Source organism: Cyclopterus lumpus, chromosome 19 (assembly GCF_009769545.1).
Source record: "Cyclopterus lumpus isolate fCycLum1 chromosome 19, fCycLum1.pri, whole genome shotgun sequence".
Taxonomy (NCBI): Eukaryota; Metazoa; Chordata; class Actinopteri; order Perciformes; family Cyclopteridae; genus Cyclopterus; species Cyclopterus lumpus.
In genome coordinates this window covers 2,268,987-2,292,983 of record NC_046984.1, presented here as the reverse complement: position 1 = coordinate 2,292,983, position 23,997 = coordinate 2,268,987, and the positions used below count along the sequence as shown (strand labels likewise).

Here is a 23,997-nt window from a genome sequence, read left to right as displayed (position 1 = left end):
CGTCTCTGCGGACTTTGGATCGCGTGATCTTGACACTCTGCGATCGTCTCAGACCTTTCTGAGTGACGGCCTCGTCTTCAGAGTAGATCGGCTCAGCCTCTTCGTCAGTCCTCTCATCCTGGTCATGAAAGTAGTCTGAAAGACACACACACACACACACACACACACACACACACACACACACACACACACACACACACACACACACACACACACACACACACACACACACACACACACACACACACACACACACACACACACACACACACACACACACACACACACACACACACACACACACAGTGAATATTTCAGGCGCCATGTTGGTCCGTTTCACAGGTTTTGGATGAACAATGGAGTTTAAAGCTCTTGGAGCTTTTTGTGTTGCTGTCTTTATTTCCTAAGAATATAATAAAAAATAACCAGTCGGTCAGAGTATCATAATAGTATCAACACAATATTGACGATACTCATCCTTAATGGATGGGAACTTTGATTTGAATTTATTTCCTCACTGGCAGAATATCTTAAGGATGAAGTCTACCTCTAACTTAGACCGTCGCTGTTCAACAGGCAAAGAAAACACAAACATTGGTGTGTTAAAGATGGCGAGTGAACCTACATTTGCTGACCATTACACATCTGGATTACAGCCCTGTGTTGATCAATGTGGAGGGGTGAAGGGAGTCCGACTGAGTGAAGGAGTTAGCCGGTCCAGCAGAGGTCAGCAGAACCCCAGCACTGCCCTGCTGCCTCTCTGCCTAGCTGCCTCTCTGCCCTGCTGCCTCTCTCTGCCTAGCTGCTTCTCTCTGCCTAGCTGCCTCTCTCTGCCTAGCTGCCTCTCTCTGCCTAGCTGCCTCTCTGCCCTGCTGCCTCTCTGCCTAGCTGCCTCTCTGCCTAGCTGCTTCTCTCTGCCTAGCTGCTTCTCTCTGCCCTGCTGCTTCTCTCTGCCTAGCTGCTTCTCTCTGCCTAGCTGCCTCTCTCTGCCTAGCTGCCTCTCTCTGCCTAGCTGCCTCTCTCTGCCTAGCTGCCTCTCTCTGCCTAGCTGCCTCTCTGCCTAGCTGCCCCTCTCTGCCTAGCTGCCTCTCTGCCTAGCTGCCTCTCTGCCTAGCTGCCTCTCTGCCTAGCTGCCCCTCTCTGCCTAGCTGCCTCTCTGCCCTGCTGCCTCTCTGCCTAGCTGCCTCTCTGCCTAGCTGCTTCTCTCTGCCTAGCTGCCTCTCTCTGCCTAGCTGCCTCTCTGCCTAGCTGCCCCTCTCTGCCTAGCTGCCTCTCTGCCTAGCTGCCTCTCTCTGCCTAGCTGCCTCTCTGCCTAGCTGCCTCTCTGCCTAGCTGCCTCTCTGCCTAGCTGCCTCTCTGCCTAGCTGCCTTGTTGCCCTGCTGCTCCTCACAGAAACATAACAGCTGGAGAGGAGAACATTCAGCAGCATGAGAAGAGGACATGTCCTTCACTTCAATACACGTTGTTTCCTTTGTAATAAACAGACTACTTCAACACCATGATGTCACATTTCCATGTTTGACTGCCTTCTTCCCAAAAGAAACAGGCCACAGTTCGACAAATAAAGTTAAATATATCACGACTAGTTCTGGAGCAATCCATGAACACACAATTCTTTTTACTCCATTTTCAGTTAAGAATCACAAAAAGAAAATGTGCTCTTACCAAGACGCTGAATGATCAATCACTTGATCACAGAGGTGTGTGTGTGTCACATTGTTTATTATTATCATAGGTAACGCCCCTAAATGCAGTGACAGGGCAGGTGCTGTGCAGGGAGCACACACTTCTGTCAGAATCGGAGCCTCTGTACCGAATAGTATAAGCTCACAAGGTTTATAGTCCGAATGGGATCGATGCCATTTCTTTTCTTTGATGATCCAATCGTCAAAATGACTGTTCCTCAAGTTCAAAACGCGTTTCCTTGCGATGGACTGTGAAAACAAGGTGTCTTTTTTTCTTATCTTGGTAAGTAAGAGTGCTCTGGACCTTTTGTGAAATGTTCTCATCCCTGAAAGAAGAGCAATAATAAGAACACATTGTTTGAGCCGAACAAAAAAGAAAATAACTTATCAAGGATACCAACCAAAAACGAGAGGAAATGTGTTCTGGTGCTGCTTCCTGCGTGAGGCTCAGGATCGTTACATAAAGTATGACCCCCAGGTCGCGTTGGGTCGGCCGACGCCCCTTTTGCCCACGCAGCGTTCGTGTCCATCAGTGTTTCCTAAACCCGAGTTAGTGTTTGAACAGCGACGTGTTTTCCATTTGTTCTGGTTCTGGCTCCCGCTGCTGCTGCTGTTGTCACATCTGGAGTCAATTAGAGACAACCTCCCACTCTCCTGCGCTGGAAGCAACATTTCCCTTCCCCAGAGGAAGCAGGGCGGGATGAGACGGAGGCCAGTTTCACATTCCAACACAGAATCCAGAATACCATCTGAATACCGTCTGTGGAGGTCAAATGGGAATTCATCACAAGAAGGCAAAACCACTCCAGAGTCCTATTGTTTTGTGAAGTCTATCGATGAAAGATGTGGGTTCAACTCCGCAGGTGGCACTACCGCTTGTCTCCAAACCATGCAGTCCAACGCCCCCCCTCCCCCGGCCGGCTTGGCTCCCCCCATACTGAGGTGATAACATGTTCCACACTAATGTCTCTGTCTGGGCTGTGGAGAACAAATGCAAGTCATTCCAGTCATTCCAGCGAATCACGAGTCTTCAACTCTCCAATTTCCTGTCATGTCGAGAGCTTAGGGTTTTATTAACCAGCGCTCAGCCGACAGCAGAGAGCTGTCCAACCACAGTTTGGGATTTATCTTCTGTTTCTCCAGAAAGGAAAAAGGCCTGTGTTTTCTTGTCCTGGTTTGTTTATATGGTTCAGCCTGCTGTTGAGCTTTACTTTCATACTCAAGCTACACGGCATCTTCTCACGGTACGCTCCAAAAGCACCAGTCAAACTGTTCCTGTAAAATCTAGTCGGAGGACACCTGGTGTATCCATGGAAAGGGGGGGGGGGGGGACGCAGATGAGACTCAGTTATACATGTCAGTGCATGACTCCTCCCCCTCTACTTTATTGATCCAATCCACCTCAATAAACCCATGGTCTCAATTGACGTGGACATTTTTTTTCTTTTTCTTATAATTATATAAAGTTTATTTATATCGAAAAAGACATTTTGTATTCAGTGATCCATTATTAAGACTAATAAAACCCTGGTGACCTTGAGGGTTAAAAGCGGCCGCATTTGTGTCTGTGTGTGTGTGTGTGTGTGTGTCTGTGTCTGTGTCTGTGTCTGTGTGTCTGCTGGTGGGATTTGTTGACAGTAAGATCATCAGTTATCCTAGGAGTCACATGTTTGAATGAAACAATAATCTGGAGAAAGCCATTGAAAGAATGAAGAAAGAGAAAACCAAGAAGCTGAGGACCTCCAACATGCCCACCAGAGGGTGTGTGATGTCACCAGAAAAAGCCTTCACAGCGGTGAGGAGCATATGAAAGAAGAGCAGTTGGAGGGTAAAAACATCTCTTCCTCCCTTCATCTCTCTGCCGGGCGGCTGAGCTGAATACATAATACAGCCGTTCCCTCTCTCAGTATGCTAATGGTGTCCACCAGCCCTCGCTCCCCTCGTCCATCCACCTCTTCTTCCAATTCACTCCTCACATCTTCACTCTCCTCCTATACATTCATCTCAGTCGTCTCCTCCACCCCCATCCCCCTACTCTCTCCCTCTCCACGCCTCACTGACTGGCTGTGTGTGTGTTGGAGAGAAAGATAGACACAAGGAACACAGAGAGAGTGAGTGTGTGTTTGACATTCCACCAGCATCCCACTCAGCCTCATCTCATCCCCTCTGTCTGCTGGGAAGTCATCACACACACACACTTCATTGACATGCCAGCCTGCCTGCCTGCCTGCAGATCTCATCAAAGAAAAGAGGAGAGGATAGAGGGGAAGGAAGCCTACAAAGACAACACAATAAATATAAATAACTAAAGTGTTCCGCTGACGTGGCTGTAGCTGACCCCAGCCGGACAATGGTGAAGCGTACTGATGTTTCAGAAATATTTATTTTTGAGCCCTTTTTGTGAACACAAATTTTCTTTTCTCCATAAAGATCCGGAAATCACCGTAAAAGCTATGGAACAAATACAACAGAAATGAGCTCTTACTAGTGCACAAATTAATTAAAATAAAGTCACTAAACATGTAATTAAAGCCTAAATAAAACACAAAGTACCTTGGTCCCGTTCCAGCTAGGAGCTTAGCAGTCCGTAAAGTGGATTATGAGCGTAAACAAACATGCACTCCTTTTCCTTCAGTAAACCGTAAAACTCAGACTTTTTTCAATGTCAAGTTGCGACAGGTACATCTATTTCCAGTCTCACCGGAAGAACTTCAAAATAAAAAAAAAGGACCAAAAAACATGCAAAGGCACTTACAAAATAAATTCTTGCAGGAACTAGTCAACATATTAATGGAACGATTTCAGAGTCATTTACAGTGGCTAACTGACAAACCACAGGGATATTGAGAGCATAATCTGTGTGTCGTATGTGAGGAAACATATTCGGGGTGTTTCGCCCAAAACTGTGGTATAGTGGCACTATTTCTCTGTAATCAGTGGGCTTCCTCCTGAAATACTCTGGTTTAAAATTGTTAGGGCCTTTTCCCCACAATTTCTCCATGTCATCGGAACGGAAAACGGTCATTCTTAATACAGTGATACACCGTTACACGATTACAACTGTGTGTGTGTGTGTGTGTGTGTGTGTGTGTGTGTGTGTGTGTGTGTGTGTGTGTGTGTGTGTGTGTGTACCATCTCCGTCGGCAGCGTCGGTGCTCTGAGACCTCCTGATGGCGGGGTTGGCTGAGCGGGAGCTGTACTGGTAGAGTGGGTTTCCTTCTCCGTTGTCCTGCTGGCTAATCTGTGTGAGGTCGTGCATACTCAGGCTACGGAGCTTCTCTGTGATGGCGCCCTGACCCTGTGACACACACACACACACACACACACACGTCAATACTACATCAGCAGCAAACAGCTCTTCAGAACTCTCAGGGAACCAAAAGACCAGATCCAACACAATGAAGTGAGTGACGACTCAGTCGGGGGGTCCAACTGAATATCTGGAAGTTTGATTTTTGTTGCAGTCAGAAACCAACTCAATATGTGTGGTAGAAAAGTCTGTTAAGTGACATTTCAAGAGGCTCGGACTGTCCACTGAGCTTTCTTTCTGAACTTTCAGGCTTTGGCTCGCGGAGTATTAAAATAAATCTTTAGAATTATTACTACAACTGCATTTTCTTGTAAACTGCAATTGACTTGTTGTCTTAGTTCTGAAGACATTGTCTTTTGTTCTTGTACAATACAAATGAAACATTTTAAATTAAAATATATTACCTTCACAATGGCCATATTACTGGAAAGAAAAGCCATTGTGCTGCCAATGTTATGATGTGTAATGTAATTATTACATGACAGATGCTGGGGTCAGAGGTCATGAACATGAGCATTTAACCTTCATTGCAAAACAACATCATGATTATTGTGCGTCATTAGAACTAGTTTGACATTTACCACTCAGATCATATCTGTGCCTTCACTTCACAAAGGACTTGACCAGTAGTCACAGGATGGATGAGATTAATCAATAAATCAAAATTCAGCACTAGAGCACATACAATGCTATGATCATGAGGGATATTATTAACAACAAAAACACAATGATGAAGACATCGTCATGGAGACAGTTCACAAAATGAGAAACAGCAACATTGGAACAAAAAAAAACAAACGGGAACAATATGTCGAGTGTTATCATGAAATGAAAGGTTTAAGCACGGGTTAAAAAAAGAAGACAAATCCTCCAATTAAGGGATATGAATTAAGAACAATTAGATTCTAAACAAAGAGTTAATTGCATTTGCAATTGCTAAATTGTTGATTATTTAACACTAACAACAAGATGGAAATAAACACCAAGATGTGTTTTCAGCAACCAGGTCTGGTAAAAGAACAGAAGATCCAAGGATGGGGGAAAACATGGTGTCATGGGATAACAGTGCTGGTATGAAATAGAAAATTCTGTCCATGCTGCTTACACTGACGGGTTTTTATCTCCCAGAGTAGCCTGATGAAGCACACACACCCTGAAGAAAGAAGGACGTCAGTACAGAGAGAGAAAAGAGAAACAAATTCACAAGAGGGTTAGCTAGTGGGCAGGCTGGGGCTTCTGCACAACATCATCCTGACCAAATGATAATAAAAGAACAGAAACCACACGATGGAGCAGAAGCCCAGAAGAAGGGATTCACTTTTCCCCAATATTTACAGTTCACACAATTTTAGGCATCACGCTGGAAATATTCCATAGGCCGAGGCTGTGGAGCAGCAGAAACGCTGATGTACTTGCATGATTCAGGCGCCCACGTGGTTAAATGCTCTTATTGCGTTTGCTTGGGATGCAAACGTCTGCTCAGTGAATGTAACATGCTGTAATTTAAGGAAGCAGTCAGGAGAGGACCGGTCTGCTCCTTCACACCTGTGGAGGCTTCACAGATGAGCCTCAGACTGCATGCACAACAAAAGGCATGTATGCTGCGTGCACAATAGAGGGTGGCGCATATAGCAGCTGGAAATGTGTGTAAGAGTTTCTTACTCACAAAAAGGCTGAGATGCATTTGTAAACCAAAAGCGCGACTGCAGTCTCTGCTGAAATCTTTCAAAGTGCTCTGTGAGCCGCGTTCAGACTGATGGATTTAATGTGCGACGCAGCTGCTTGTATTGTACATGCCAAGGTTAATCAAATGCCAGATTAAAAACACGGGAAAGCTTTTAAGGGATTAGAAATAGCACTGTGACCTAAAAATGTGATGCTAAAACACAGAGGGAGAGGAAAGAAGAGAGAAGCAACAGAAATAGAAGGAATATAAGAGGAGAGACGACTAAACGTTTCAGGCACAGACGAGACAAATAAAGAAAGAAAGCGAAAGAGAGAGAGAGAGAGATTAATGGCTTGTTAGCAGGGAAACACTGGTACCACTATAAGGACACATACACTGCAGTTCACAGAGCCACTCCCTTGGCATTGATCCTTCTGATCCAGAGCTCCTTTGTTTATATATATATATATATATATATATATATATATATATATATATATATATATCAATCAAGGGACTCAGGGAATACTGGGGCTAAATTGAAGTCCAACATAAACTAATTGAATTGAAGAGTAACAGTTGGCCAAGTTCTCAAAGGAGTACGTTTGAAGAGCTTGTGAACCAGTGGAGGAGCTATACTTAATTAATTCCGTAAGGATAAATTACATTTCGTTGGGCATTGGGTAGAATGTGCCGTTTCGTGAGCTGAAACTATGGAAACCACATTTTATCTCCAGCCACAGTTGAGAATGACCTTTGTAAAGGTAGCACTGTGTTTTTCTCACAAGCCAATCAGTGAGACAGAGACAGCAGCCAAAAGACAGACAGTCTGAGAGAAATAAAGTACGTTCTAGTAGAACCCCAAAACACAAGTATGAACCTGAAGAAGAGCAGGATATGTCTCCTTTAAACTGGCATTGTGCCGTCAGGTTTTGACGCACACTTGGTCCCACATATGATCAAAACCAGAACAAGCCTCAAAACCAGGACCCTAGTGCGTCTGTAAGTGTATCAAATATCTCATGCTCCTTCCCTCATAATCTTATTTACTGAACCATGTTCTACATCAAGCTAAATCCATGCTAGATAGCATCCGCTGTCAACTTTTAATAGTAGATTGCCCACTGGCTGGGATTACCTCAGTGCAGTGAGGCCTTAGATAGGAGATCAATAGGGATACACTCAGGTATTCACTCGACGCTGATGAAAACGGTTCTCACACACACACACACACACACACACACACACACACACACACACACACACACACACACACACACACACACACACACACACACACACACACACACACACACACACACACACACACACACACACACACACACACACACACACACACACACACACACACACACACACACACACACACACACACACACACACACACACACACACACACACACACACACACACACACACACACACACACACACACACACACACACACACACACACACACACACACACACACACACACACACACGTGAGTGGCAGCTGCGGTAGAGACACGCTCACAGCGGACACATTAGCACGAGCAAAGTTAAGATCTTATTCACGATTGGCTGCAGCAACCCTCCTGCATTCATTTACACGCCAATCACACGACATCTGCGTGCGCGTGTTCTCCGACATCGTGGCTCAGCAAGCCGGGAGAGTACATTCTGTGCCGACAGGTTGAATTTAGCAAAGCAGTCTGCTGCATTGCTTTACTGAACACCCTTTTCAAACAGAGTCTGATAGGAAAGAGAATTAAGAACAATCCTATTCAGTAAAGGCCTAGATGCTAGGGAGAGGGAAGCAGTGGTATTTAGGGGCAATAGTCCTATTTTGATGAAATGCCACAAGAGTCAGATATAGGCTACAAACTGCCTCGGCCATACTATTGGGAATTCTCTTTGGTAAATAAAAAGCGACATCTTCTGAGTTACTAATCAAAGTAGCATCTTAAGACGAGTATCAAACAGAAGGCCAGTGGCACTTGCCTTGACGGCTGCAGTGACGGCGGCGGTGGCAGCGATGCTCAGTCCCTGCTTGCCAAAGTTCACCATGGTCTCGTAGCTCCTCTCTTTGGCCTGCACGATATACTCATCTATTTCCTGCAGGGGAGACGATCAATAACTTTTCTAGCAGACAATTCCATCGAGTACAACAAGTAATATTCCCAATAAGAAATTTGCATATGGTTGGATGGATGATCTTACCCTCTCTTTGGAGGACAGCAGAGGGTGCAGACACTTCCTGTAAATGAGACTTGCTCCTCTTGTGTAGGGGGACAGCAGCCAGATCACAAAGGCTATCTTCAGCTCGTAGTACAGAGGAAACCTGGAGACACACACACACAAAAAAATAGTAGAGCACCCCATTAACAAGGGCTTCATTAGAGCACAGCTCCCTATGTGCAGATTATACAAATAAAGCATCACAATGAGCAAACAAATCAAAACAAGTAGTTTGATGCTTCAACCACCACATTATTTGGGCCATAAATGGCGTTTCCCACCACGCTGTCTTTGGTTATTGTGGTTAGGGTGCCTGCAGACGTGAAGACACAATGCTGAGTAGGTCGTGGCTAGGTGTCTTACCTGGGTGGACTGGTTAAGGTTAACTTTCTTTCAACCTTGACTAATAGGGACCAACATTTTTTTTTTTAATCGGTCCAGTAATGAGGGAGAACGCTGCTCTGTAATCGCTCGGGACAACTGCACACCTTCAATGTACGTCCACTGAAAGTGCCGGTTTCTTGTACTGACGGGGTCAGATTGTTATTATATGTGTCTGACAACCATTGACTGTGTATAAGAAGTGGGCGGAGTCATCGTGACGGTTCCAGTTTGGAATGCATCAATGTGACCAGCTCAACTTGTGATTTGTAGAGATCAGAAATGTTTTATTTCTCTCTAGGGTTCTTTCTATAATGTTGTCAGACACTATAGCTGCCTCAATAATGGGCCTAATATTGTTTTCCCCATTAGTCACTGAGACACAAAAACATGGGAAAATAGGATCCAGGATGAAAAGTACTAACGGTTCCCTTTAAAGGGGGAAATTCAAATCTGTTGGGAGACTTTCCCCCATTGGTCCCAGCTGTGCTCGAGGTTCTCCATGGCCACATGAACGTGTATCTCGTAAAAAAAAAACATCCAATATCAGCGCCACATGTTCTCCCATCTGTCATTTTCATTACTACAAGGCCTTTCTAATACATTTGTTGACACTGGAATTACATATACCAACATAATTCATATCAGCAAGACCATTTCCACTGGGGATAAAATCATCCCATCACCAAAACACAGTGTACAGACCAGAGGAAAGTTTATGATCATAATTATGTAAGATGGTTGCGTGCTTTTTAGGTGTCGTCTTAAATATGACCGTAAGAGAGAGAGAGAGAGTGTGTGTGTGTGTGTGTGTGTGTGTGTGTGTGTGAGTGTAACTCACCATGTCAGTGTGAGGTCGGTGATAGTCTCCACCACAGTGTAGAGGGCAAACACAATCCAGTACATCATCCATCGTACCTACACAGACACACACAAGCGGAGAGTACACTGAACAATGGAGCGCCACACTTCAGAAAAGCCCCATCTGCTTGATCTGGAACAAAAAGCATCCCAGACCTCTGAAAGGAACTTTCATTTTAGGTTGGTTTTGGCGGACGAAGGTTGTAGTGTTTTTAGAAAAGTTCAAAGACAAAAACACTTACAACTCGCAGCCGTGGTAGCAACTTGTCAATCACAAGGTACCTCGGCCTTAAAGCATACTCATACTCTTTATGGTCTATTCGACTCTAAATAGACCATCATTTATGGAGACATTTTCTCATAAACGTCTATACAATCAGACTTATTTTTTGTAACCGGAGGAGTCTCCCCCTGCTATATGTGTGAGTGTCCTCCAGCTCCAGATGTTCTGGAAACAGGGAAGTGACGTGTTGTTCCCGTTAAAGATAAAATATGTCCATTTTATTATGAGACCGAGCTTCAGGATTTGATTTCGTTATTTGCATTCATGCTGGATTCTCTCTCTCTCTCTCTGAGCGTGAGCATGGAGGTTGTGAGCTGAGAGCGTGGTTGTGTGAGTAGATGGTGGTTTTGGTGTGTTTTTCTTGTTGAAGGTGGTCGACAGAGCGGTGTATGGTGTAGTGTGTGTTGTAGTGTTGTGTGGGGTTATTTTGGTGGGTTTTTGTGTGCCTGTTAGTGCAGCCGGCCGGCGCGCATTAGCATCGTGCTAACGCCGCTATGGACCTCAGCTGGTTAACGCGGAGACACGGCTTGAAAGTCGCACCGGTCTTCGCGTGCTCGGTGGAGGACTGCAGTCTGGCGGTGGGGCGGGTGGTGGGTCACGGCAGCGTGAAGTCCGCTGCCCGCATGAACAGCGCGGTCATGATTTTCCTCGACAGCGTGGAGAAGGTGAGCCTAGTGGTGGAGAAAGGCATCGTGGTGAAGGGCACGGTGGTGCCGGTTCTGCTGCTGGTAACACCGGCGGTCAGAGTCACGGTGGACAACGTGCCCCCTTTTATTAGGGATGAGGTTTTGCTCGGAGAGCTGGCGAGACACGGGAGGGTGGTTTCGGGGGTGAGGAAGGTCTCCTTGGGGTGCAGGTCTCCCCTGCAGAAACACGTTGTGTCGCACAGGAGGCAGCTCCTCGTGGTCCTGAATAACAGGAGTGAGGAGCTCAACCTCGTCATCAGGACCAGAGTCGAGGAATTCGACTATGTGTTTTATGTGACCTCTGGAAACGGGAAGTGTTTCAGGTGTAGACGAGAGGGGCATCAGGCCAGGGACTGCCCAAGCAAGAGGTCAGCTGACCGGGACGCTTCTAGTGAAGCGGCTGATGAGGGACAAAGCCAGAAGGGTCCTTCCTGAGGGGGTCGGAGGGGACCGGCAGGAGGCGCAGGGAGGACAGGGGGAGACGGGTGGTGCCCAACAGGGCGAAGAGGGGTCTCAGGAGGGGCAGGGTGGGGCCCAGCAGGGTGAAGGAGAAGGGGCAGAGGTGGTCCAGGAAGTGGAGGAGGAGAGGGCTGGAGTGTCTCAGCAGGTGGAAGATGAGGGGACAGGGAAGGAAAGATGTGGGCAGGAGGCGGATGTCGAGTGGACGGACGGTGAGGTTGACATGGAGGAGGATGAGGAGAAGAGTCAGGCTCACCGTCTGAAGAGGAAGAGCAGGGAGGACGAGGAAAGCTCACAGGCCAAGAAGGGAGCTTCGGGCAAAGGGGACGAGGAGTCTGAGTCCAGTATGGAGGAGGACTCCTTTTCTGATGAAGGTGAGAAGCGCCCAGGCGTGTACAGTGTGGACAGATTAAAGGGGTTTCTAGGTAGGACTAAGAACTAGAGGATCTTAATAGAGGATCACTTCTCTGACTTGCCGAGGCTTGTTAGGTCCATTCGGCTCCACATGGCCAATAAAGCCGTGAAAGGTTTTACAGATCGGGAGGGCTATAGATTGAGCAAGATAGCTCAGACTGTTGGTAAAGTGCTAGAGGAGTATTTGACACGCGAGGACCAAGTTCCAGAGGAGCGACCCTGCGGAGACTGGCGAAGGTTAGGGAGGTGGCTTCCCTGTTCGGAGGACGAGAACGAGACGGAAATGCTGCAGGAGGAGAAGGACGAGACGGAGATGCTGCAAGAGGAGGAAGCTCCAGACTCCACGGAGGCTTAAACTGAATGGGGTCTCAGGACCACCTCTCAGATTTATTTGTTGTTCTATTTAGTTAATGTGATTACAATGTGTCTGTTTGTTCGTATTGTTTTAATGTAAAATAAAGGTTTTGTAAAAATCAAAAATCTCTCTCTCCCTCCTTCTCCTTCTCCCTTCGAGGGCTTTCCAGGCTCTTCTGTACTGGATTTCCATATCAAAGCCGGCGGTAGACGTTGGCGGGCGGGCAGACGGTCACATGGCAGACTAGTGGTATTAGCCAGACCCGACCGCTGCCGCATGACTGAGCACACACTGACACTAGCTAATGAAATGCCAGCGTGTGTGTGTGTGTGTGTGAGTAAAGTCTGCATTTGAAAGAGAGAGAACAAGAGAGAGACACACAAAACACAAACTCACCTGTCACACAAGCACAAACTCTTAGAATCACTCTCACACACGTCTGAGACACATTTCTGCTGGACTGGTTAATTGGTGACCTCGTGGTGAACTCCTTCTCTCTCACACTCTCTTACGCACACACACACACACACTAAATGAAAAGGGGCGAGAGTGAAACTGAGGCAGTGAGACGGAGAAGACATCTAATTTATACATTTCAGCCCACTTGTGAGCCTCCACTGCTTCTGTCGCTCTTCAACCTCTCTCCTTTTATCTTCAACTTCATACCCCTTTCCTTTCTCTCTCTCTCTCTCTCTCTCTCTCATTCCCTCCCTCCTTCATCTCATCAGCGGGGGAAGACATTAAGAGGTGACCTCAGTGAAATATACAGCAGCCATTTTGCTGGCCCCATCTCTGAATAACTGCCTCCCATTAAAAGAGAATGGGGAAGAAAAAACACCTGACATCAGCTCTTTACAGCCAAAGGGCCCTCTGCTAATGGTAAACTTGGGCAGCAGAGGAGACGGACCAATAGGGGCTGCCCGTGTTGCGCTCCATCAGCAGACGAGTTTCATTCAGCGAAATAACTTTGAAATACTTCAAACAGTAAAAAACAACCGTGTCAATGTAAAGCGCAGAGGGCTGTGATTATCATCATCCACCAATGAGCGGAACATTTTCTCATTTAAAAGGGCCAATAGTTTGGTCTTTAAAAGGTCACCAGACACTTGGCTACGCTTCTTGTAAACAAGCTTCGTAATGTTTTTTTGATTTTGCTTCAAATTTATTCTCACTATTATCTACCCACAATCTTCCTCGTTGCCAGTGTTTTGGTTTACATTCGTGTTGATTGGAAAAGTAGACATCACAATGTCTTCAATTCAAATTGTTTGTTCTTGTTGGAATGACTTTGGGGTGCAGAAAACAGCAAACAAAGCAGAACCTCGTGTCGGATCACACACACATGTATGAAATTAACGTTTAAGTGTCTTTAATCTCAGATATTATTCCCCTCTCATTTGGGAACGCTTTCTGCGCTGATCATGAGTGAGGGCTGGATATATTCCAAGACCAGACATGGACAAAAGACCCACATACAGTTCTATTTATACTGTCCGCATACACAAGAGAGTATATACCCACCACTCTGCTCTCACATTAAAAGGGCATCATCCCTCCCTTTCCTGGTAGACGTTTTAATGTGAAACATATGCAGGTAGGTTTGAGCCCTGTTGGCAGCAGCTTTAAAGTGACTGCAAAGAAAAACAAATAGTTTGTGAAAGCAATGTGTAACAAGTGAGAGTGTTCTCTGCAGAGTGGAGAATACGACTCCTCTCACTAGAAAGCCAGAAAACTCTGTTCTTTGGAGCTCATCCGATCTGCCTCACACTTGGCCGGTGTATTGCTGGGGGAGCAATATTAATAAACTGGAGGCGGAGCCTCAGCGCTTAGCTGGCTCACAGACGGAGCAGACAGCCGCCCATCAACTGTGGTTCACTTTGGCTGCTGGATGCTGCATGTAGCATGCTAACAGGGCGGCAACCTCCAGTTGGCAGAGTGAAGCCGATGTGGAAGGGTCTTAAAGCTGCATTCTCTCTACTGACCACCAGGGGGCAACTCCTTTGCTTGTATAGAAGCCTATAAGAAGATGACTCTTGATGTATTCCCTCAGTAAACATTGTAAACATGAGTTTATGATCTCAATCTCTAGTTTCAAGTCTTCTTTAATACAAAATGATGTTCATTTAGTAGATTATGTTTCATTTAGAGTCAAACAGACCATAAAGCATGTATGCTTTAGGGCAGGGCTTTTCTGTGGTCGCTGCCGCTACCAGAGATGTAAACGATGTCTCTACGTCACTCTTCCACATTCCAGACATTCTGTTCATTAAAATATCAAACTATATCAAACTTCATAACAACAGTCAACAAACCAACGAGAGACGTCACCACGACTACGTACACTGTATGTTCATAACGTATAACTAATAACGCTGCGCCACGAAGCCAGGTCCAGCCGCCTGCGAGTTCCTTGGCTGGGTTCAAAATATGCAATATGATTTTACCAGCATGCTGTTCACATCGTAGGTTCACTGAAGAATGCTAAACATCTCTGATAATAATCACAACGAAATGTCAGGTTATCTGGATAAACTGACCACATACTGGAAATCTAAACGGCTGATTTCTTGCATATTAAAACTTAAATTATATAAAAAACATATTGTTTCACAACTGAAAAGACTGATGGCCTCAACAGTAAGTGCATCGTATTGAATCTAACTGAGAAAATAAGGACGCTGGTCTAAACTGACACACAAACACACCGTGTCCACAATCAGTCCGTTTCGGCAGGAACAACACAGACCATCAGACCGTCTGCTCAAGTCAGGCTGGGATCCAGACCGCTCTGCATAGAGGCCCATGTGTCTGAACAGCATCGCCTCGGGGGCAGAGGCTTTAACTGCCCTCATTCAACACGCCATGGTTCCTGTGTCAACAGTGGGTGGGAATCAGAGATGTAGTGAGGGATAGTGGACAGCCATGTCAATCCTGACTGAATGGTGGCCAGTATTGTTGATGAGCTGGAGGGGAGGACCGAGGGAACGCGAGCGTCTGGAAGGAGGGCTCTGATCAACTGGTTTGACTTTCACCAGAGGCGAGCGTGTTCTACGAGACACTGGGACTGGGCGGCATGTCTGTCAGCATGCGCCCACGTGTCCTGTATGTATACATGCACACGCACAGAAATACACAGTGAAGTAAAAGACGACCCATATGAAAAACTAAGCCGGGCCTTTTGAAATTAACGTTTGGAGCCAGCTTCACCATGAACTGGAGTAACCTCTGGCGACGGCACGCTGTGGCTCAAGTCCCAGGAAGTCAGCCACAATCCGTCACATGTGTGCGCTTAATGAACCAAATAAATTTAGTTGGGTTAGATGATCGTGACTAGTGAGATCCAAGTCTTCATCCCTGGTAAACACAAGATGTAAGGTTTGTAAAGGGAGGATGCATTGCAAAACTATTGGACTAGGCTGCATGAGTTTCCACAGTTGTCATGCAACTTGTCATTCTTGCCTCGACCGACCAAACTGCTTCGACGCAACAAAAGAGTGTGGACCTGAGAACCGGTAACAGCAACAGAAGCAAATGGCGAGACAAAGAGGAGGAGGCTGAACGCTCAATCTGTGAGCGGCTGTGTTTAAGCCGTGTGTGAATGTGTTACGGGATTTCACTCTCACTGGCATTACTTACATCAGCCGACTGCAACGAAAAAACACACCTCCAAGCCCCTCACATCTATATGCATGTATATGTTCCCATGCAACCCTTCAGATGGAAAGAATTCTCATTCTGCTATGAATGAAGTTGGAAAGTGCTCAAAAAGTCTGCCAACACACACGCGTTTCATCAACATGACTGGCATGCAAATGGTGGACTCCCTGCTGGGAATTTAAAAAAACATTCCAGTAAAACAAGTCCATGAAAAGTATGTGGGGAAGATCCAGGAGTCACGTCTGTCCCCCACTCAGTTCACATCCACGATAACTTTGCTGTACAATCGAATCCCAGAGCTCATGCAGATATTAACAAAGACAATTTAAAAATGGTATTCACTTGCAGAACTATCAGCAGTAACAATTAGCTAACATCTCCCCCTGAAGATGCAGCATTCTATTGTCACGTCCTTGAGATTTTTGGAATCAGAATGTCGGGAAGAGGTAGAAGTAGAAGAGGGAGGGAGCCCTAACCTGAACATCGCTTCTCCAATATAGATTGTTCTCTTCTGCATTTCAGATTCTGGAAAAGTTTAATTGTCTGTAAATAATTGACCTGTAAAGCGCAATTCAAAGCTTGCGCGAATAGAAACGGGCCTGTAGGTTCTAGTTGCACTGGTTTCCGATGAGTCGCTTTGGTCTTAGTTGACAGAGATTTCTTGAGCTGATTAGTCAGTTTTTCTGCTCTTTTTCATGCTGAATGACTTATTTCAATAATAATAATAATAATAATAATAACAACTTTATTTATATAGCACCTTTAAAAATGAAACAATGAAACATGTGTTTGCACATTTACAGTGAAGTGGAGATTTTGTCTGATTCTTGAAGTGAATCTCATTGGTGTCGAGGACCACCCAAAGGACATCGCCGTCTTTAGTGAATATTGTTGGCTGAAGGAGAGCAGTGGCAGGAGGCGGAGCCACCTTTGGAAGCCACCGCCTACCCACTGTTAGGGCATGGTTGACAAACGCACAAGGAGCGCAGAACCCATTTCATAATCGAGGCTTGACCTACCAACCCGCCGCATGCGGATAAAAAAATTAAAATCGAGCAGGCAGCGTCATCAAGTTAACGGGCAACTTCTCAAATCATGAATCTGACAGGATCACACGCAGCAAAGTACCGCTTCCGTTCAGATGAATGCAACGTTCTCTGTACTAAAAAAATATTTAAAAAAAATCAACTAATAACTTCTCAGCTGCAGACCAAGTACTCTAAACAGAAAAAATTAACTCTGGAGTGGAGATTACAACAACTTTCTAGTATGTGAACAAATTGCAGGTTGGGCTTAGTGTCAATGTGTGCGTTTGCGATCGAATCAGACAAACATCCAGCGGGTCGTCAACACATGCCGAGTGACACTGGTGTACTTACATATTCCTTGACGTTTTTGGTCTTGACAGCTTTGTACGAGTAGTATGCCGGATACAGAGTCCCGAAAAACAGCCTGCGGGGAGAGAGAACGCACAACATGAAGCCTCTCATTTCAATCACATTCATATGGCGAGTAACCCCAACTACCCTTTGCGGAAATGTTTCTCTCGAACCCGCAAACATTGTGACAACACTGACGGTCCCACCTGGATGTGGGTGAGCATCTTCCCACTTCCCAATCATTTAAAGATGGTTTGAATATGCCAACACAGGCCTTTTGGATTAGTGCGAGTTGGTTTTCACACAGTGGGGAAAAGAAAAAAACACTGTAGCATTGAATCTCTGTTTCCTGTTTAAAGCCTACAGATGGTCTCCGCCTTCTCTGTCTGGGTCCTACGATCCCCACACGCTTGTGAAGGGGATTTTACACTTAAAACCAAAATGGCAGTACAGAAGAATCCAAAGTATACAGAGGCTTACACACGAAAAAAACTCCCAGTTAAAAGCCCGTATGTATATGCTGCTCCCATCGGGTGTTAGGTTCTGACCCAGAGTCTAAAACACCACTGGAACACAAGACGACGACTCAATGTTTTCCCTGTAATCTCGGGGGAATGTGGGGTTTGGTTCACTGTTAAAAAAATATTTGCAATGTACAAAATAGACATTGTTTAAGCGTTAGGGACTTTATTGTGGAGGTGTTTTTACGCTGCACTGCTGAATAACAAAGTAGAACACAATCTGTAGATTAAACAAAAGCGCTAGGAGACTGACAACGTACTGGGACTACATGCACACTCATGTTCCACTATTATTCCAAAAATGACATCATTCCCAATGGGATGTGGCTAATGTAAACATCATATTTCTTTGAGATATTCTGAATGAAGTCTTATTGGAGCATTTTCTGATTAAGACATGGGATATGTTGATATTATTCTGGTTTTAGGAGAACTCTTTGGACATGTATACAGCTCACTGTGAACATGCGTTCTAATAGAGGTTTTTAATTAGCCTCCGACTGTTTTACGAGCAGCTCCTGTGCTTTGTTAACAAACTAGCCACCAGTCAAAAGCTGCAGCAGAGATGCATGTCCAAAAGGAAGGAGAAGCACACCTACTTTTAAACATTATGAAGGACTTGCATATCAACAGGTTATTGGATATGCGCAAATAATCACAAAGTCAACCTTTTAGCGAAGGTGGTTGAGGGAATGAAAGAGGGAGTCTGTGTCCGCACACTGGTGGAAAACATTGGACCCAAAGAAGCAGAATGGTTCCTGTCATTTAAATGTTCCGTATTTTGACCTAATAACGACACGTCCGGGTATCGACCTGTCCAACGGCCGAGAATGGCGTCAACGTGGCATTCGCTGGTGAAGAGGATGCGTTGTTTTACATTAATCAGAATACGCATAGTAAACAGGAATATTAGTGGAATATTCAGTTTTATTAGCCATGGTAACAGCCGATTTGGAATATTGTCTTTTTCGTAATGAGGGCAAAAAAAAGAATATTTGGTGCATGTAAATATAGTCATTGAGAGCTTAGAACAGTAAGTATGTTAAACTAATCAGTGATATAGCAAAGTGAACATCTCACAACACTGCTTTGGCTTCTACCTGCCCCTCAGATAGCATTCACTGTTTATAACAACACGCTTGATTATATACAGCGACAGTTAAACTTTTAGACTTGTGACCCACATCCCTGACTGGGCAAGTGAAGAAACAAATAAATAAACCTTAACGCTGAACCATGTTGTGGTCTTCACTTCAGTGGTGAGATAAATGCCATAATTAAGAAGAAAGGACCAACCACTTACAGAGAGACTAAGACTACATGTCTCTGTGGCTACTGTGCACCATCCACTGACACCAAGAGAGCTCTCTTTCTACCCAAACACACACAAAAGAATGAATACCCACGCTCACAGACACCCAGTAACAAGGGCAGTTTGTCCACTCTCTTTGTTCTAAGCAGCAGACCATATATTCTACCTGACAGGACTGTGTGTGTGATAAAAACAACTAGATCAATTTATAGAAGGACACTCCCGTCATCCAATCCCTCTCTAACATTCTCTCACACACACACACACACACACACACACACACACACACGTGTGCTCTCTGCAGATCTGCTGGGCAGGGATACACAACGGCGACGTTATATTTGGCAGGTTCCTGGAGCTTTTCCCAGGTTTCTAGATTAATCAGGTACAAAGAGGTGTCGACAAAACAAATCGCTCACGACGCTGCTATACATTTGCTTTCTTTTGGGGAAATGGATTGCCATTAATGGCTGCAGGACAGGGGGTGGGGGGGGGAATTGACCCTTGTCGCACTGCACTTTGTAGTAGAATGTAGTTCAGTACAGGAGGATTTCAAAGTCCCGGGCTGATATTAAAATAAAATATTTTAAATTATTTTATTGAGCTTGAAAATAGTTGATAGGCAGGCTATATAAACAATGATGCAGGCATGGCATTAGTGGTCTCCGTGACTGCAAACAAAGGGCTTTCTCAGACTGAGTACTTGTGTGTATGTAGAGCTGACTTTTTGTGTAACATGTTGTCACTTCTGTTTGATGTGTCATCACAAACATATATTTAATTTGATTATTATTACAGTGCATCTCGCATCGTTGCAACTAATCCACCCTTGTAGGCGGCTTTTCGCTTATTAAGCATGTTGCATTGGTGGCAGAGCCTGTCGGAGACAGAAAGCACTCCGATTGGCTGTTCAGCTTCAGCGCATCGGTGCGCGAGAAGAGAAACAGAAGCGAGGAAGGCAATCCAACTTGACTTAAGAGGGCTCTGCTCACATTTCATCTTCATCTCATCCGATCACCTTGATATGCAAACACTTTCACGACGCCACGACCAAGATACCATGTAGTCCTTTACAGTCTTGTTTTAGCCAGACCAGCATGTGGTTTGGATTTCATTTACCAAATATTTTAGAAATCTGAAGAGGCGCTGAAATTCTGAGCATCTGGTATGAATGCATTGATACCCTGGTCTCCACTTGCTTGACTGCCCTGTTGCCACGAACCTGGCGTGCTCGCATGGGGGGGATGACTGAGCGAGCCACGATAGAGGAGCACGGAATCCTTCAAACCAAAGCCAAGCGCTGGAAATGTGAAGGATTTCACAATGACAGCAACCTAGAAACAGACGCACTGTAGCCTTCGATGCAGACACACTGACCAGAGTCCCTTCAGCAGCGGGCGAGCCGCCAATAACCACAGCCGTTTATTTTCCTGCTGTTGCTATAGAAACAGCAAGGCTGCCAGAGCGCGCATGCTCTCTCTTCAAGTCCACATCTCACTGTGAACTCGCTGTGCTTTATTTGCACCAATGTGGAGAATAATGGGGCGGCCCGAAGTAAAAAGTTTAAAAAACACACTGCCCTCTCTGCCATTAGTGTGTTGTAGTGGAGAAACCGGAGCAGCAGCAGCAGCAAGGCTACACAGTTGCTATACGGCACCGTGATTTGAGGGCCTTTTGTTTGGCTGGTTGATAATGAAAGCCAATTGCTGATGTAGTGATAATAGCAGGTATTTGTGCCTCAATTGCTCCTGATTGTCATTGACTGCAGTGAGAGTGTAGTCACAGACCTCCTGCTCACACACATGGCTGGGCCCACAGCGTGGAGGACATTAACACAGTAATAAATAAGCTCAACAACAACAAGAAGCGTCAGTCCCCGTGAAGTCCGCAGTCCAGGACTTTTGATTTCAATTTTCTTACAAATGACTGGTGCCATTTCATTCTACTCACAGGTGTCACTCTCACTTGTGGAATCGCTACTGTGCAGACAAATGGGGATGGGTTCTGGAGTGCTCCTGTGGAACGGCAAGGCCATCGAAGGACGGGATAAACAAGCCTTATTGGAAACCTACAACTATTTACTAAACCACGTTAACCTTCTAAACCTCTAGCGGTATGTTTTCTTTTCCAATTGCCAAACTGTTCATCACAGCCAGAAGCTGTAAAGAAACTTCATCATCGACAGATTTATATCTTTCTGACGGTCCATGAACACATCATGTGTGAAAAAAGTCAACCTAAGTTTAAAAGTGTGATTGTTGAAAAGTTGTATGTATAGATTCCTTTGTTTGACACCATTTTTGTAAAATAAATGATCAATCGTTTTTATGATTCATGGTATTGTAAATGTGTTAATCTGCACCAAAGAAATGTTTGAGTTAATGTATGCTTCTAGACATGGTTGTGCTGTTTCCATAGGAGGTGCAGCACTTTTATATTGTAGGGAAGATTAAGGCTTCGAAGAGAGAAAATGTGGCGGGAGCAAAAAACTGCAAGAGGGTTCAAGATTAATTCATCAAATAGGATGGGAGCAAGAGCCTTCAGTTATCAAGCTCCTCTTTTATGGAACCAGCTTCCACTTTCAGTCCGGGAGGCAGACAGTCACCTCATTCAAGAACAGACTTAAGACTTTCCTCTTTAATAGTGCTTATAGTTAGGGCTGAATCAGGTTTGCCCTGGTCCAGCCCCTTGATATGCTGCTATAGGCTTATGGGCTGCTGGGGGATGTTTTAGGATACACTGAGCACCTATCTCCTCTTCTCTCTCTCCTTATGGATGAATTTACATCTCTCCATTGCACCTTATTAACTCTGCTTCCTCCCCGGAGTCTTTGTGACTTCACATCTCATAGGGTCCATTGGACCTGGAGGTGTCTGATGCCTGGTGAGCCGGCCTCCCGCGTTGGCCCTGCTGATGCCCCGCCCCCTCCTCTCTACCTCCTTCTGTTTCATGGATTGGAGTTCCATTCATACATTGTCATATTCATGTAATGTGTTTATGTAACTTTGTAATGCTGTTCATTCTGTACACATGACATCTATTGCTTCTGTCCATCCGGGGAGAGGGATCCTCCTCTGTTGCTCTCCTGAAGGTTTCTTCCCTTTTTTTCCCTGTCAAAGGTTATTTTTGGGGAGTTTTTCCTGATTCGATGTGAGGTCCTGGGACAGGGATGTCGTATGTGTACAGATTGTAAAGCCCTCTGAGGCAAATTTGTAATTTGTGATATTGGGCTATACAAAATAAACTGAATTGAATTGAATTGAATTGAATTGAATTGAAAATCCATCAATGCATACACACAGACAGTTTTTATGACGTTTTGTTGTCTGCATGTCCACAGGTGTTCACCTCAACACAAAACAAGGATCTGTAAACAAATTTAAAAAGTGTTCCAGGGATACAACAAGGACGGGAGCTTCTGAGCCTTGACCATGTCAGCGCATGCATTGGTGTGAATGAAACCGGTGATGGAAGCCGGTAGTGTCACGCGGCAGACCCCCCTTTATGTTTCGTGTTCCTCTGCCTCCTCGGTGTCAGCTGAAGACCGTAAGTCCTCCGCATGAGACTGTAACGTCCCCGCCTTCACTCTGCCTTCTAGTATCTTGGGTACTTTCACTACCCTTACCTTCCAGTGACTTAACAGGTCTTAATGTACATTCCCGTCTTAGCGAGTAAACCCAGTTTCACAGAAAGAAAAAAGTTCAACGTGCACCGAAAATGTTCTTGAGACAATTCGGTGCAAAGCAGGGACCCCTTCATATTAAAACTACCATCTCTCCATTTCCCTTCTCGTCCTCCTCATTCCCCCTCTTCCTATTTCAACCCCCCCAATCCCTTCTCTCTGCATGCAGCTGAGAAAATAGCTTTTAGATAGACCTTGACTCTGGGCTCCAGGTCAATTTCCCCAGTTTCCTGACACCGTACACCACCAACAACCAGATGGAGTGAAGGGGGGTAAGAGAGAGAGAGAGCAAAGGAAAAGAGAGAGAGAGAGAACAAGGGCAACAAAAACAGGAGAAACACAGAGACAGAGAAGACGAAGGAGAAAGAGAGGAAAAACGGAGATCTCCATCCCAGATTTGAGCTTGCACCATCTGGTTTGAGCTTCAGGAATAAGAATTTGATTACATGACTTAACCCCCCCCCCCCCCTGTGAAAACACAGAGGGAGGATTGTTGAAAGAACTGCTGCTCCAGCAAACGAGACTGGTTACAGTCCAGGTCTGCACATATATACCCAGAGGATTTCCTCTCGGGGAAATAAACGGCATACACCATTAGACTGCTCGCACAGGGAATATTCCCACAAAAGAACACTGACTTTGACGTATCATCATACTCAGTTTGGCATATTCCTGGAAGCAGAAGAACACCGAGACCTTTTTACAACAATAGCCATCGACTCTCATAGGGGACACAATTAAAAAAGAAGTCTGGTTTATTACGACTTCAGTCTTGATGCTTGTACCATCCTGTTTCGGTTATGATGCTTATTGTGAGCTCACCAAGTTAACGCCCTCTGAAACCGCCGGTGGGATTGAAATGGATTTTTCCTTTAACTAATCTCCAAAAACATACAGTTACCGTTAACCAAAGGCAGAAGCTGTATAAAAAAAAAAAGAGAGACATTATGTCTGTCTTGCTATTTTCTCTCCTCTCCTCTGATCTTTGTGTTTCACTGAGGGCGGGGCTTTGCACAGTGTGTGAGACGGCATTTAAAATGGTGCAACAGTTTGCCAACTTGTCGCTCTTGCAAACAATATTAACTGCTATCTTTAAAAAAAATGT

The 23,997-nt window shown here is 45.2% G+C and overlaps 1 protein-coding gene across 3 annotated transcripts in view; it reads right to left on the bottom strand.

The window, feature by feature from the left end:
* Positions 1–23,997, bottom strand: part of reep3b (receptor accessory protein 3b) — a 29,202-nt gene that overhangs the window by 2,495 nt on the left and 2,710 nt on the right. The window contains exons 2-8 of one of the 3 annotated variants that reach the window (XR_004611674.1): positions 17,378–17,450; positions 10,125–10,201; positions 8,885–9,005; positions 8,666–8,779; positions 4,819–4,984; positions 2,088–2,446; positions 24–135 (exon numbers count right to left, since the gene is read on the bottom strand). Coding sequence is in view for 1 of the 3 variants with exons in the window: in XM_034559030.1 (XP_034414921.1) it covers positions 2–135; positions 4,819–4,984; positions 8,666–8,779; positions 8,885–9,005; positions 10,125–10,201; positions 17,378–17,450 (685 nt within the window). In the remaining 2 variants the exon portion in view is untranslated. Of the gene's footprint in view, position 1; positions 136–1,704; positions 2,013–2,087; positions 2,447–4,818; positions 4,985–8,665; positions 8,780–8,884; positions 9,006–10,124; positions 10,202–17,377; positions 17,451–23,997 lie in introns of those variants that run through there. The other 2 variants (XR_004611673.1, XM_034559030.1) reach the window with 2 other exon arrangements.